General features: G+C 41.1%; 2 protein-coding genes across 2 annotated transcripts in view; one reads left to right on the top strand and one right to left on the bottom strand.

Moving 5' to 3' along the window:
- nbr1b (NBR1 autophagy cargo receptor b) overlaps positions 1-4,823 on the bottom strand; it is a 17,118-nt gene extending 12,295 nt beyond the window's left edge. Inside the window, 9 exon segments of the mRNA XM_046866617.1 lie at positions 51-176; positions 264-327; positions 330-459; positions 568-645; positions 2,279-2,497; positions 3,044-3,066; positions 3,171-3,189; positions 3,271-3,333; positions 4,600-4,823. Of these exon segments, the coding sequence (XP_046722573.1) occupies positions 51-176; positions 264-327; positions 330-459; positions 568-645; positions 2,279-2,497; positions 3,044-3,066; positions 3,171-3,189; positions 3,271-3,333; positions 4,600-4,701 (824 nt within the window). The 5' untranslated portion in view covers positions 4,702-4,823.
- A 4,447-nt stretch (positions 4,824-9,270) lies between these two features.
- aoc2 (amine oxidase copper containing 2) lies at positions 9,271-16,143 on the top strand. Its single transcript, XM_046866705.1, has 4 exons — positions 9,271-10,946; positions 14,162-14,447; positions 15,561-15,693; positions 15,846-16,143. The coding sequence occupies exons 1-4, from the start codon at positions 9,368-9,370 to the stop codon at positions 16,128-16,130; spliced, it is 2,283 nt and encodes a 760-aa protein (XP_046722661.1). The 5' UTR covers positions 9,271-9,367; the 3' UTR covers positions 16,131-16,143.

The following is a 16,143-nucleotide window of genomic DNA, read 5'->3' as shown; positions in this document are numbered from 1 at the left end:
ATTTCAGCACAGAAGAGAAGAAAGCACACACACACAGTCAGGGAGCTCACCTGCTCTGATCCGGTGCTGGAGATCCACGCTCAGGGATGGAGAGAGGCGTCCGAGCTCTCACCAGGTTGTGGCTCGGGTCGTGTGAGAAGCTACACGGCTCACACAGGGTGCAGGACGTGCACACGCTACACAGCCAGAAACATGTCAACACAAACTCTCAGCAACGTCATCTCATCCACCACACACAATAAAATCATCTCCAACCATCTGACCTGCACTGGTATCCTCCACCTGCCGTCTGCCCTCTGCAGCTGCTGCAGGCTGGAGCCGAGCTTGAGCGCCGGGAAGCGTGGACGAGGAAACCTCCGAGACCTGAGCCTCAGCTCCCAGGGGTTTATGGATGCAACACTGGCCTGAGAACTCCCTGCAGATCTTTTCCACAGCCTCACGAACCACCTGGTCCTTAAACTGAAGCAGTTTTTAGATCATCAGATATAAATTATAATAGATTTTAATATTAAATATAATATCATTCTGTTCGATCTTTTGCTTTACAGACAGAATGAACAGGTTTACCTTCTCCATGTAAGAGGTGAACCAGGCTGGAGGCGTCTTATCCTCAGCTTTCCCGCCCTTCAGCTCGTTAAGGGTCACCTTAATAAGGGGGGGGAGGGCAATTATTCATCGTCACATTGTAAAATTTAATCAAATAGAAAAAGTACTGGCCAAACTGAAGACCCTCGAAACCCGTTTCTCTTTTCTCTACAGTGGCATGGAAAAACTCCCTGAAATGTCATGATGAAGAAACCTTGAGAGGAACCAGACTCATCCCTCATCCTCGTCGTGAAACGTCCATTCATCACACACTGTTGACGTTATCAGCTGTTCACTGATGGAAGCACGAGTGTTAAACTGTTCAATGCAGTTGCAGCCTTTAACCACTGCAGCACATCATAAACACAGTCCAAATCCATCCTTAAGGTTCTTCAGTTTTACCCTCCACAGGAACCTCGTTGATCTTAAGGCTGTTCATTTGGAAACTGCTGCAGCGAGTGGATTAATATTGAGAAGACCTCCGTCCTGAGGTAGAACTTTTAGGACGAATCAGACAGATGTTTGTATTATTTATGTATTGAGAAATTGACAATTGTATAAGTTAAACTGTGGAAAAGTTTTTTCAGGATTTGATGTATTTCTCTCTCACACACCAATTTAGTGAAATTATTAAGAATAAACTCATTTGAATTTCCTTCTGGGAGGAATAAAGTCATTATCCATCCATCCATCCATCCATCCATCTGTCTGTCTAGACAGACAGACAGACAGACAATTGAGCCATAACATTAAAACCACTGTCAGGTGACATAAATAGCATCAATTATTTCATTGCGACGGCAACAACCACAACAATGATGGAACTGTAATGAGTAGACATTCGATGCCACCCAGACCAGGATGATCTTCTCATGGTTTCTTCCTCGTGGCATCTCGGGGAATTTTCCCGTGCTGTTGTCACCACTAAACTCGGAGACCAATTTATACGTTTAAAATTGATATTCATAATCTGGTTATTTCTGTAAAGCTGCTTTGGGACAATGTCTATAGTTAAAGTGCAGGAAAGACGTCTCTGATGAAGGGACTGATGTTCCTTCAGGACCTGACCTGACTAGTGTTCCCAAAAAAAAATTACTAAAAAAAAAAAACTACTAGTGCTGAATTCAAGATTGGGAATTAAATGTGTAGCCATTAGAAGTAGCGTAAGAAGATTAACACACTTCATGTTGTGCGTTTATATGAAAACAATCCACTCAGCATCACCACTTCAGTGACCATCACACTGGAACACTTTCAATCTGTACTACTGTCTATAATGATGTCGGATACATACCCCAATTCTTTCTGTCTTATTCTTATATAAATACTATCACGTGTATATACACATACACACATATTTATACTTTCTATTCATTACATTTTTTACATTCGACTTTGACATTGACATTCCTAACAAACATTTCCCTACATGTCGTACCCTGTAGGAATGTCTAAGTGATTAGATTTGACCCAGACGTCTGATTTGCTCCATATCAACACATTTGTAAATAATTCCTGACTCCTTTATAGTTACATTGGATAGTAAATCTGAGAATGGGAATTAGAACGAAAGGCCGGCTAACGGAGCAGGAACAGGAATCCCGCCTCTGCGTCTCGGACGCCGGTTTCCATGGAAACGATGAGACCCCCGTATCAGTGTGTGCAGCGAAAACAGCAGATTAGGTTTCCTTACTAAACCCTCCTCGAGCGCAGCAGCCTGAACTTTTCGGCTCACCGCCTGTGCCAGGCTCGGGAAGTGCTGAGGAGGCCGGAATCCTCTCTTCGGCTCCGTCAGGCTTCCAGATTTCACCTGGGACAAACCCGGGCCCGGGACCGGACCCGGAACACGGCCGGTCGTCGATCTGCTCTCGTACACGTTCATCTGCAGCCTGTTGCTCTGCCGCGCTGCGCTCTGCGGAGAACAACCAGGTGATCGGCGCTAATCAGTCAGAGAGTTTTTCCGCTTTCAGGAATTTTATGTCATACAAATACACAGTTTGGCCAAAAGTAATGGGACACCCGACTTTTCCAGACGTATGTTGTGGTTCTCCAGACTGTTACAACAAAGTTGCACACAACTAGATAGAACGTCTTTGAACACTATTTGGGATGATTTCTTTCATGCTGACTGCCTCCCCAGGCCTCCTCACCTTCTCACCTCCATCAGTACCTGACTTCACTAAAACAATTCCATGTGGCCGAATAAAATCTTACACTCATCTCCACAAAAGCTAGAGGAACATCTTCCTAGAAGAGTGGAGGTTATTCTAACAGCAAAAGGAGACTTTATATGAAGACCATGACTTTCAAAATGCACATAGAAATCTTAGGTTCGGGTGTCCACAAACTTTTGCTCATACAGTGTATGTCGATTTTTTTTACATCATGTGGAGATGATCTTATGATCTTCCTTCTTTGCTACAGGAAAAAAAAAAAAACACTAGAATGAATTGTGTACCTTCAGAGCCTCTTCATACTCCACTGCAAAGTAAAAAAAACAATAATCAGCAGTACTTAAAACGCACTTTATGGAAAAAAAAAATGGAAATATAAACAAATAAGATAAAGAAAATAACGTGACTCACGCTGGCTGTTTATCGACACCTACAAAAGACCATTCAATTAATTAAAATGTCAAAAATTAGCACTATGACACACTTGGCATCGTTTCAGCTTCTTACTCACCTCTTCGTTTTCCTCGTCCAGGTACGTCAGCTGCAAGCTGCACAAGCCGAAAGATCTTTTCACCTGCGGGGCGGAAACACGGCTTTAACACACCGGCGTGACGTCACAAACCTGCCAGACACGTCTCCAGGAATGCGCTCGAATGGTGTCTTTGTACGACTGACAGCTCTGACGAAGCTCTCGCAAATACGCAGGTCTTTAATCGACGTACGCTTTCTAATACGTTAGCGTTTCTATGGTAACCGCAAGCTGATTATATTAGAATTTGCTTTATTAGTACGTTTACGCCATTATAAAGACATTTATGGTTATGAAACATCCACAGACGAGTCGCTTCATTTTCTCAGTTACGTTATAGCAGCGATCTTCTTCTTCTTCTTCTTCTTTCGGCTGCTCCCATTAGGGGGCGCCACAGCGGATCATCCGTCTCCATACCCCCCTGTCCTCTACATCTGCCTCTTTCAAACCAACTACCTGCATGTCTTTCCCTCACCACATCCATAACCCTCCTCCTTGGCCTTCCTCTTTTCCTCCTTCCTGGTGTCTTTAAGAAACTTCCTTCCACGCAGTCCTACAGAACTCCTATCTGAAGCGTCTCCATACCAACAAAAAACGTCCAAACTAAGATGTGCTACCAAAAGGTTTCGAGACTAGTTTTCTAACACGCCAACAGATGGCAGCACAGGGCTGCGTGCACAGTCACAGGGAGCGCCGACCTTCATAAATCAGCGTTTCCCGAAAGACATCGTCCTGTGTGCAACATGATCTCAGATTTGAACTTCACCACCACCACCACCCCCTTTCTACGAGGTGATAAGAATTGTGATAGTATCTAAAGTCATGTAAAAAAAAATGATTAATAAATACGTGTATTAATGACTACCCAAGCGTTTCCTTCCATCCAATCTAACCTGAAATAACCCCCTGATTGACACGCCCACTCGGATCACGTGACACCCTCATTAATGAGCTGAGTCAGGTATGAGTCGAAGATGAGAACAAACATTTCTGCAATAAGGAAACTCAAAAGATGGAAAGGACAAGGGTTTATAAATAAGGAGGAGGAAATGGGGCAGGATGTCGCGTTGTTCTCTACACACTTTGTGATAAAAGCGGATTATGGGTTTATCAGGCCTACACAAGAGCAGCACACATGCCCAGTCCTGCATTTCATCATCTGGAGAACAAAACAACTAACAAATAAACATCATCCCCATGATCATGATTATGTACACGGAATACGAGATGATGATGATGATGATGATTTATTATTATGATTATAACAGTAACAATACACACACACACACACAACCCGGTGGTCGCGCTCACCGTGGCCTCCATTGACTCCCAGCTCTTATGCTCGGACCCGGACAGCAGAAAACTCTTCGTGTTGCCCCGAAAATTCACCTTCAGGTTGATGTACAGCTCCATGGCGGGGTGAATTTATCCGCGCTGCCGCATAGATCAAGACTTCCAGACTCAAACAACAAAAAAATAGAAACGCGTCTGCCGTGTTTACATCAGCGGCCTTAAACACGCCCACATGGAGTCACGTGACCCGGACATGGCTAGCCCTGACGTCATTTAAAACAGAGACTGCGGGGTGGAGAGGAGAGGGGAGGGGAGAGAGAGGGGGGGCGAGAGGGGGGGCGAGCTTCCTGGGTGAGTCTCAAATCGTAAGCGAAATATATATTTATACTATTTATTATATTATATTATATTATATTATATTTTATTATATTATATTATATTATTCTTTATGCAGGTGTATGTTAAAAGGAAAAAAAGGAAAAGGAAATGCACCAAAATGCCCTCCTGTGTGTTATTGCATCAAATCACCTCATGAGGGCAGTAAAGACTCTTCACTTTCTTGTGGAGGCTAAAGGTACTGAAGTCCTAAGAGGTCATGCATAATCTTTTTTTTTTCTTTCTTGTTTTCTCATGATCACGACTTCTGCGTATTCGGGATTCATGCTCTAGAGTCAGCATCATGGATAATAAGCAGAACTAGCAGGCGCTGGTGCATCCACGCATCCGCTGCCACACATGGTTCTGGTTATTATCCATAATGCTGCAATCTAGAACTTTTGTTACTTTGAGATCATGAGAAAATTAAGTCGTGATCACAAGAAAGAAAGTAATTAATAATGCATGGCCTCTTAAATCCGTAAAATCGGAGAAGTCTTTATTCTACAGAAGTTGGTGGGAGAAAGTAAATAAGTCCTAAGAGGCCATGCATTAGGATATTATGTTCCTTCTTGTCTTCTCGTGATCTTGACAGATCCAACATCGTGATCACAAATTCATTTCTTTTTTAATAATCTTTTATTAGTGATCAAAACTTCATTTTTCGGTGTTTTCAGTGTTGTATGTCATGGACAAGATCACCGGAGAATTGAGTCTTGATCACAAGAAAAAATTATATATATATATATATGAATATAAAATAGAAATAAAATAAAATAAATATAAATATAATTATAATGCATGGCCTCTTAGGACTTTCATAAGAAAAGAATATGGTCTGTAAAAACACTCCCAAACCTTATCGTTAATAGGAATGAAGAAGAAAAAGAATTCCTTAAACCTCTGGAATTTGACAGAGGAATTTAAATCTGCACAGAAGCCCCAGTCTGGTGGTGGTGGTGTTTATTTTTCTTTAATCATCTGTTCTTTTATATTGTTTTTATGCTTGTCTGATGTCTGTTAAAGAAATGTAGTAACAGGCGTTTTGTGATTGTCAAGTTTATTTTGTTCAATGACTTTTCTTGCAAAAAAAAAAAAAGGAATAAGAAATGAGATATAGGGTGTAAGTTGAGGGCTAAAGACGGGCAACATTTAACAAACAAGACGAGGAAACAGTATAAAGTGCGATAATAAAAGCCTTTGAAAGCAGTGGCATCGCTTGGCATTGTTTCTCGGCTGTCAGTTTATTAATGTTTGGGTTCGGGTTCTGTGTTGGGGCAACTTTGGTTTTGGCATTGGTGAATTCAAGGTGTGTGTGTGTGTGTGTGTGTGTGTGTGTGTGTGTGTGTGTGTGTGTGTGTGTAAAGAAGGAATGCATCCATGATGAAGAACCATTATAAGAAACCGTGTGCACATTTATATCTGAGGGTGATTGAATACATCAAGCAAATATGCTGACCTGGCTGTGTTAGGGCATTACATCACCTTGTGAGGGCAGTGGAGACACTTCATATTGTTGGTTAAGATGGTTAGTATATGTCCACACGTGTTGTGAGAAATTGTAAGTCAGCAGTCCACCTACAGGCATATTTCTAGAAGATGGAAGGGACACAAGGGGGCACCAGAGCTTCCAGGACCAGACTTGTTAGAGGTGAATGTATCTCTGTAGGCTTTGAGTTTGCTGATTATAAGCCGAGATTTACAACATATATAATTTCAAACACAGCTATAATCAGAGATGTGTGTTGATTTGAGAACTGGAGTTGTTCCTGTTTATAGGTAAACAATCATTTGAATATTTTTTTGACCACACTTTATGTACACAGTTACTGCTTTCACTGTCTAACACTTTCTTCTGCTTGTCTAAAATGATAAGTGCTGGAATTATCCCTGGTTACTACAGTAATTGCACCAGTTTGCACTGAAGGTTCACTATGGGGTCAGTGTGCTTCCTGTTCTCTCGACGATGCACATCTCTGGGAAGTGTTAGCATGAACGTCAAGAGCCTGCAGATGGAGGCCAATTGGAAACAATCCAAAAGGAAGAAAGCCAAAAGCAACATACTGTACTGACATTTAACCAAAACCAGGCTTTAGAGTAACCTTTGACCCCTGCTTCACTTCCTAATGTCGGGAGAAATGATGCCCCGAGCTTCACCAAAAGTCGTCCAGTTACGGACCATGGAGAGAGGAGGCTTTTCGATTTTATTGAAAATAAATAACAAAGGTTATAGTTAAATCATTATGCATAATTATTTACACCCTCCCAAGTGTTTTGGGATTGAATTGGATATAATTGGGATTATACAGTATATTTAACTGGAAATATTTCCACATGAACAACATATAAATATAAGCATCAACCTTTGAGAAACTAAATTACTTCTGGGCATCATCAGAGGTCATACAAAAGTCCAAATAAAAGTGTCACCTGATCTCAGTAGTCATGTTCCTGGAAGATCCCAGAGTTTCTCAGACAACATTTCTAAACAAACAACATCATGGAGACCAAGACACAAAGTCCAAGAGACTTTTGTCCAAAAGAAGTGTTAGGTTATTAAAAATCCATATGTCATGCACACATTTATATATATGAGAGGTGTTCAAGTCAAAGTGGGAGTTTATAAAAGACAAGAACAAATTTCAAGGAGTGAAAACTGCATTTATTTTCAGAAATCTTTACTAAATATATTTAAGGAAGATTCGCATAGAAAGATTTGTCAGTGAACCATCCAAGGACATCCCGCTTCGCTCCGTCATCAGGGAACCACCGCGACCGCTGAGCGTCTCATCACCGTGATGTGCTGGAAGTCTTCTGTAGAGATCTGCAGGTTTCATGCCTTCGTTCACAAGAAATTCATCACCACACCCACTAACACTTCTGTCTGCCATTTCGATTAACGGTCTCTGGACACGTGTTTTATACCGAGTTTTGAACCTGGAACATTAAAATTCCCGGTTTGACTTGAACATCTCTCGATTATATGGTGGACCAAAGTTTGTGGACACCTAAACGTTAGATTGGTATTGGATGTGCTTTTTAAACTCATTTTTGTCCCCATTTGCTGGTATAATAATCTCCACTCTTTTGGGAAGATGTTCCACTAGATTTTAAAGTGTGCTTGTGGAGATTTATGGGAATTTGTTCAGCCACAAGGTTGTTAGTTAAGTAAGTAAGGTTCTGATGTAGGAGGAGTAACGAGGCCTTGGGTGCAGTCAAAGTTCCAGTTCATCCCAAAGGAAGGTGTTAAATAGGGTTGAGGTCCGAGTGTGTGTGAGTGTGTGAGTGTGTGTGTGTATGTATTCTATTATGCTGGGTTTTGCTACCAATTTAGAATAATTTTTTTTACATAAATCCTGTCATAGAAAAATAAATAGGAATGTTTTCCCATCAAACATTTAATAATGAAGGTCTATAATCTCTAACTGCAGATGAACTTAAACAATATTCAAATATTTTACAGAAATTCCATCGAAATCCTAAAACACAGTTGCCATGTTGTATTTCTACCTAGAAAGCCTTTGAAAGCCAATAGATCGTTGTTAGAGTTCATCACTGGAGCAGATGTGTATACTGGAGGAACATCTGGATTTCGTCAGCCGGCGGAGTGTCCGAGGTGAAGCTCGGAGCAAATCATCAGCAAAAATATTCCCTTCTGGAAGGTGACTCGAGTGAAATATTCAAAAGGTCTCTGAGAGGGTTTTTATAAAATTTTTGTTAATGATCAGGTTTCCCTAAAGAGATGTCCACCTCTCCTGAAATTCACAGTCATGCCTACTCTCCCCATAGAAAGCTCACATGCTTGGGTCCACCACAGATTTATAGCTCAAACACATAAACGGCTGCAGATTTCCGGGATCCACTTTCACTACTGAATTATTTGGGCTAAAGGGGAGAACATTTTTCTTCTGCGTTTCCTTTTTTTTCTCAGAATGATTATTTATCAGGATTTTTGTCCATCACCGGAGTCTTCAGAATTAGTTTGAGAGCTTAGGTGAGATTTTAGAACGTTTGCAGCCCTATAAATCCTGTTAAAACCACCAGATCATTAGAGTTGAAGTTTGAAGTGTGGTTTAAGTTTCTTAGACTAAGTTGGTGCACAACCTATAGATTATGGCGAGTTGTTGTTTTTCCCTGGATCCATGTCAGTGAATCTTCTGTATATATAGAACAGGGGTCTCACCCGTGAGATGAATGGCGAGTGTGAGCCGTGCTGAGTGGAAGGATGTAGCACAATGGTGTTAAGAAAAAAAAGGCGTGTTTAAAGCCTGAGAACGGAGAACGAGAAAGTATAGCATGGGTGTGGTTTCACTCACATGAATTTAACCAGAGCACACGGTGCAGTCCCATTCACATCTCAGCTTCTCCAGCGAAGGAACATCAAGATCCATCCCCCTGAATCCTCTTAGGCATGGTTTCTCAAATGACCAACTCCCTTGTCAAGTGTCTGCTGATTCTCTTCACCCTCGTCTCTGTGATACTGAACATCGTTTTGTTATGCCTGAATTCCAATCGGCTTCCAAAATGCCAAATGCAATCCCAAGGAACTGTGGTGGCCAACCACACGGACCAGAGCTTGATATTCTCCGACCTGACCCCCGAGGAATACCGGTTGGTTCGCGATTACATGTGGAAACAGAAGGACTTGAGGATTTCTCGCTCTGCCTTCGCGAAAGCATCAGAGAACTTCATCTTCTTGATTGACCTTTTGCTGCCAAAGAAAGCAGAAGCGCTGAGATACCTGGATTCTCACGGGCCCAAACCTGAACGCCTCGCCAATGTCGTGGTGTTTTATGGAGAGTTAAACTACCTCAAGGAGTATGTGGTGGGACCTCTGTCCGGTCCAATCCACCATCGGGATGTTACAATGGAGAAGTACAATAAAGAGAGCTTACCTTTCAATTCCCGTCCAGTGACCATCGGGGAGTACTCGCAGCTTTTTGAGCTGGTGTATGGCAACATCTTCACCCAGCTGACGACCGAACTGAAGGAGAGCTTTGGTTATGACCCGAAAAAAAAAAACCTGAATGTTTTCGAAGGGATGCCCAGAGGAGTAAAATCTGGAGATCGAAAGACGTGGGTATCGTTTTTCCGTGATGTCAGCGGCATGTATATCCATCCAGTTGGCTTTGAAATTTTAGTCTGTCATGAAAGTGCAAACTCCTCAGATTGGACTGTTGAAAAAGTCATGTACAACAGCGAATACTTCGACAGCATTGAGAGTTTTAAAAAAAAGTATGCAGCAAATGATGTACAAAAGATTGTGTATAAAGATATCTCTAATTACGCCTCGCTGAAACCAAAAAGCAAACCTACAGGACTGGGACCACATCAGTATTACCTTCAAGGCAAACGCTTCAGTGTGAAGAACAACCAGGTGATTTACAAGGAGTGGAGCTTTGCGTTCGGTCTGAGCTCGCTGACCGGCATGCGAGTGTTCGACGTTCGCTTCAAAGGAGAAAGGATCATCTACGAGCTCAGCGTCCAGGAGGCAATGTCCGTGTACGGCTCCATAACTCCAGGGATGATGCTCACCAAATTTCTGGACACCAGCATTGGCATTGGCCGATTCGCCCATGAGCTGGTTCGAGGCGTCGATTGTCCATATTCCGCCACTTATGTAGACGTTTACCGCTACATCGACATCAACGCAACGCAGCTCTTCAGAAACGCCATCTGCGTCTTCGAGCACGACTTGGGACGGCCACTACGCCGCCACTTTTCAGATTTCTTCCAGAATAGCTACGGAGGCTTGACCAACAGCGCTCTGTACATCCGCACCATCACGGCCATCGGAAACTACGACTACATCTGGGACTTCATCTTCTACGAGAGCGGCACCGTGGAGGCCAGAGTTCACGCCACAGGATATATATCATCCTCTTATAAAGTGCCCGGCAGTCTCAAGTACGGCCACCAGGTCGCGGAAAACGTGCTCGGGAACGTCCACACGCACTTCGTTAATTTCAAAGTGGATCTGGATATTTTAGGTAAGGCATCTCGTTAGCAAACATAAAAAAAAAATAAAAAATAGTTTCTCTATTTAAGACGCTACTGAAAAAACGGGTTTGGTTAAACATTTTCTGTTAAATGAATGAAATAAATAAAAATAAATAAATGAAAAACAAGTATAAATACTATAAATATCTAAAATATAAAACATTTTAAAGTGGGTGGAGCATAAATGTTCTCCAAAATGCACCATCCTAGAATATTGCACATTTTTATCTATCAGCAACTGGGAAAGATTGATTTATTGATTGATTGATTCATTTATTTATTTTATTTATTTATTTATTATATATCATATTTATTCGTATATCTTCTGTCTTATCAATTCAAAAATGGTATAATCAATTCAAAATGGTATAAATTTTTATTAATAAATGTATTATTATTTACACAAATTTTTAACCATCTTTAATTATTTGACATATATTAACAATTTGCTATTTTGTGGGGAAAAAACTAAATTCTTAGCATGTTTTTTTACTCATTTTTTAACAACGTAAAAAAAATAATTGCAAAGCAAAAAAAAAAAAAGAGAGAAGAATTTAGTTTTTTCTTTTTAACAAGAAGAAAATGAGGTAGATCAAAGATTTCAAATGTTTTGGGACACCTGACTATTACAGCCATATGTATCTTTCCCACAAAATGTTACCAAAAAGTTGGAGGCACACAATTGTACAGGTCTTTAGGATTTTATGTTCAATGAACTAGGAGACCCAAACCTGTTCATGTATGACAAACCTCAAAGCCAGCTCTATGATGATCTGCTTTACATGGGTAAAGATCTCCTGCTGTAGAGCTCTGACTGAGCATCTAACCCTACTGAGCATCTTAGAGATAAATGTTCTATGCTGAATGCACCCCAGGACTCTTCACCTCACCTACCTGATATTTTGTAACACCCTCCAAAATCTAGTGGAATATCTTCCCAGAAGAGTGGAGCTTATTAGAACAGCAAATGTAGACTGGGTTGTTCAAAAGCACACAAAAACACACATCTGAAGGTCAGATGTCCACAAACATTTGTCCATATAGGGTTTTTAAATCAGAATGGCGTTAAATTCTGGTCTTTACAGTCTATTAAACACGATAATAGAGATAGTATTACAGCCGCGAAACAGCCGAAACATCTGGAAACGTTTATGTACAGTGTACAGTGGGGTCAAAAATCTGAGGCCGCATGGGGAAATATAGGGTTTATTTTTCTTTAAATAAATGTAGAGGAAATATAAACAGGAAGTTTGGTCATTTCAAAATATTGAATAATTGAGATGTTGCATTGTTTCCAGGATCTTATTGAAATGTAAGTAGATGTGTGATATTGTTCATGTTAACTCATTTAGAAAAAGAATTGAAATCAGATTTAAGATTTATGATGCAAGGAAGTGGAATCTCAGTGGGAAGCATGATGGATTTCTGTGTAGAAGGTCATGAGTTCAAATCCCAGTGGCACCAACGTTCCACTAAAGCCACTAAGCAAGGCCCTGAACACTCAGCTGCTTGGTTGTGTAAATACGATAATTGTAATGCGCTTATGTAATTGTAATGTGGGCGTATGGTGTAAAAGTACATCTTACTGAGATTTAAGCACAAAAAGGGACACAGAAAATTCAGAAATGTATGTAAATATTGTAAATAATGAAGATTTGACTTTCCACTCTCTGTATTCATAATATATTTTGATTGCATTATATTAGAAAAGATTTCACTTTGGACTTTCGGACACAGGCAGGGTTGGGCAGAGATACAGCAAAATGTATTTTAAATAAACTACCAAATACTTTGTGTATCAAAATAAACCACAAAATACAGCAACCACACTATGTTTCAAAATAAACAACTTTATTTTTGTATTTAAAAAAACAAAATACTTTTACATGGGAGCATGAAATTTCTTTACAAACCTTCCATCAATGGATCTATTTGATCTGTTCCTTCACCATCACACCATTCAGTAAACAATGTTTAAGAGCAACAGATTTTCTGCATTTATAGCAATTAGTTTCTACCTCATTAATCATTTGATTGTTAGTCATAAATATATTAATATATAATGTGTCAGGAAGTCATACATGTGACGGGATGCAAAATCCTGATCCTATTAAACAGCTCCTTCGATTAGGGTACGATATTCAATCAAATATTTATTTATCGATTATTAGACGCCTGTCTGAAAGCTGCCAGCTACGCGTTTCTTACCTTCACCACCTTCTTTCATATGGATCCATTTTCCCTTCAGATCTCAACAAGTCATCAATCGCCAATCATTTCAATGGTCATAATGTAGAACGTCTCACAAAATATTTTAAAAATACAAAACACTATCAAACGCTATAAACCCTCTCAAATGTTAATGATAAAACATGTATTTGGAATACGTGTTATAAATTCTGCCCATCCCTGGACCAGACGGTAAACAAATTCAGCAGAAAGCAGGAATTTGGCCAAAACACTGAAGAGTAAACAGTTTCCTCCTCAGAGGAGAATCAGACATGTTAGCGTAGAAAGTGATAAGCAAAGATCACATTTCCAAGAGAGATTTAAGACACCAAAGATTAGAATGTGCTGCATGTGTGTTTTACACACACACACACACACACACACACACACACACACACACGACTGCAATGACCATAAATATTTACATTTATGGCATTTGGCAGACGCCCTTATCCAGAGCGACTTACAATTATCTCATTATATACAACTGAGCAGCGATGGGGTTAAGAGTTAAAAATACCAATGCAAATAGCTACAGGAATGCTAACTTTCAAGGAAAAGCTAATCAACTGAATCATATCTTAACATATGAGTGAAACACAAAATAACTAGCAAAACTAACCTAGCATGTAAATAAAAGTTAGACTAGCGAATGATCCCTCTAAACACAGGCAACGGCTTGTGTAAAAGTTGACTAGCAAACAAATGCTAATTTAATGTGCAAGCTAATTTAATGTGAATAGGAAACTAGCAGACAAAAACAAATCCAGACCATGAAAGTTAACTGAGCAATAAAGTGGCCTAGTGAAGAAAAGCTAATCGAAATAACTGAGAGAACAAAGGCTTGATCTGAATGGCTAGTTGATTTTGTTTTTTTCAGGTCTCATGATTATGATTATTATTTTATAATTTGATCAGAATCAATTTGTGCTTCCTGTAGCATCTTAACAATCACTGATACTTTGTGAATGTGAAGGTGTGAGGAACGTGTTCCAGACCAAAGACATGGAGTTCGAGGAGACTCCTTTGCCCTGGATGCCCGAACACAAGGCTAAAATCCCCAAAGTGGTGGAGAATCAACTCAGCACCGAGGAGGAAGCGGCACTTCGATACGGTACTAAAATTCCCCGTTACCTCCACGTGGCCAGCAATCAGAAGAACCGGTGGGGCCACCAACGCTCCTACAAGCTGCAGGTTATTAGTTTGGCCGGAGATCACCTCCCAGAGAGCGAGCCGGAGGAGAAGAGCATGTCCTGGGCACGGTGAGCAGAAGTATATTTTATTTCCTGGGAGGCAGTGGTTAGAGAGGGGTTAGTGAGAGGTTCAACCCCCAGCACCACCAAGCTGCCAATGTTGGTTCCTTTAGCAGGGCTAGTCTAGAGCTTCCAAATTAACAGTCTGAATTCCAGATCTAATTTTAGACTCTTATATTAAGACCATAAATGTAGGTAATGTTTGAATATAGGCCTAGTAAGAAATATTTCTGCCACACGCACCTGCCCCACACAAAGACACGCCCACCTGCCCCACACAAAACACACCCATCTATTTCTTTCAAACAAAATGCCTATCCATCCATCCATAAGACACGCCTATTAGACACAGGAAAGCCATTGCTGTCCTATTTAGAGACACACCCATCCAACCTGCTTAAAGACATGCCCTGTCCCACTTAGACATGCCCATTTGTCCCACCCAAAGACACTTCTATCAAATTAGCCTAAAGAGATGCATATTTTCCACTTAAAGATACACCTATCTGTTCTTCTCAAAGACACGCCCACCTGTCCAACTCAGACACACCCACCTGTCCAACACAAACGCACCTACCTGTCCTACTCAGACATACCCACCTGTCCTATTCAAAGACATGCCCACCTGTCCCACTCAGACACACCCACCTGTCACACATTCAAAGACACGGCCACTTGTCCCGTTCAAAGACACACCCACCTGTCACACTCAAGACACACCCACATGTCACACTTAGACATGCCATTCTGTTCTGATTAAAGACACACTGATTCATTTCACTGAAAAAAAAGTTCAGTTTTTCCACTCAAAGACACACCCAATTGCCCCGCTCAAAGCAGCTTGTCCCAGTTAATGACACTCCCATCCATTTCTGTCAAAATTCAACCCATCACCCCCATTGGAAGACTTGACCCTGTTTTCCTGACAGGCACATTCACCAGTTCCACACTAAAAGCCCTAGCCATTTTTCCTCCTAAAAGACATGCCAACCTGTCCCACATCAATAGACATACCCATCTGCCCCATTCAAAGACATGTTCATATGTCTGACTTGAAGACACGCCCACCTGAATTATCCTGTAATATCATGTTCTGATCTTCTTTTCATTCAATTCTTTTAGGTACAAAGTTGCCATAACGAAGCACAAAGACTCCGAGCAGACCTGCAGTGGTCTGTACAACCAGAACGGCATGTGGGACCCAGTCATTGACTTCAGCAATTACATCAAGGACAACGAGAGTATTGAGAATGAGGTAAGAATCAGAAACAGGGCTTTCTATTTGGTCAGAAAGTGTTCGTTATAGTGATAAAAAAAGAATAATGTTATGGAAGGAGTCTCCAATGTCAGTATAAATGATTGGAGAATCAGACCCATTGTCCTATCAATTGATCTTTTCTTGTTTAGGACCTGGTCGCCTGGGTAACGGCAGGCTTCCTCCATATCCCTCACGCCGAGGACATTCCCAACACGGTGACGGTGGGAAACGGAGGCGCCGTGCTCATCCGCCCGCATAACTATTTTGACGAGGATCCCTCCATCCACTCGTCCGATGCCGTCTACCTCCAGCCGGGATCGGAAAAAGACTGTGAGTACAACAAGATGGCGTGTTTAGACAAACACGTGTGTACCCCCACGCTGGAGCCATTCACATACCAGGGGTTCGAGGGAGTCATGAATTTCAACCAGTAAATAATGTATATTA

This window comes from Silurus meridionalis, chromosome 14 (genome assembly GCF_014805685.1).
Source record: "Silurus meridionalis isolate SWU-2019-XX chromosome 14, ASM1480568v1, whole genome shotgun sequence".
Lineage (NCBI taxonomy): Eukaryota > Metazoa > Chordata > Actinopteri > Siluriformes > Siluridae > Silurus > Silurus meridionalis.
This window is presented reverse-complemented; position numbering and strand designations above follow the sequence as displayed.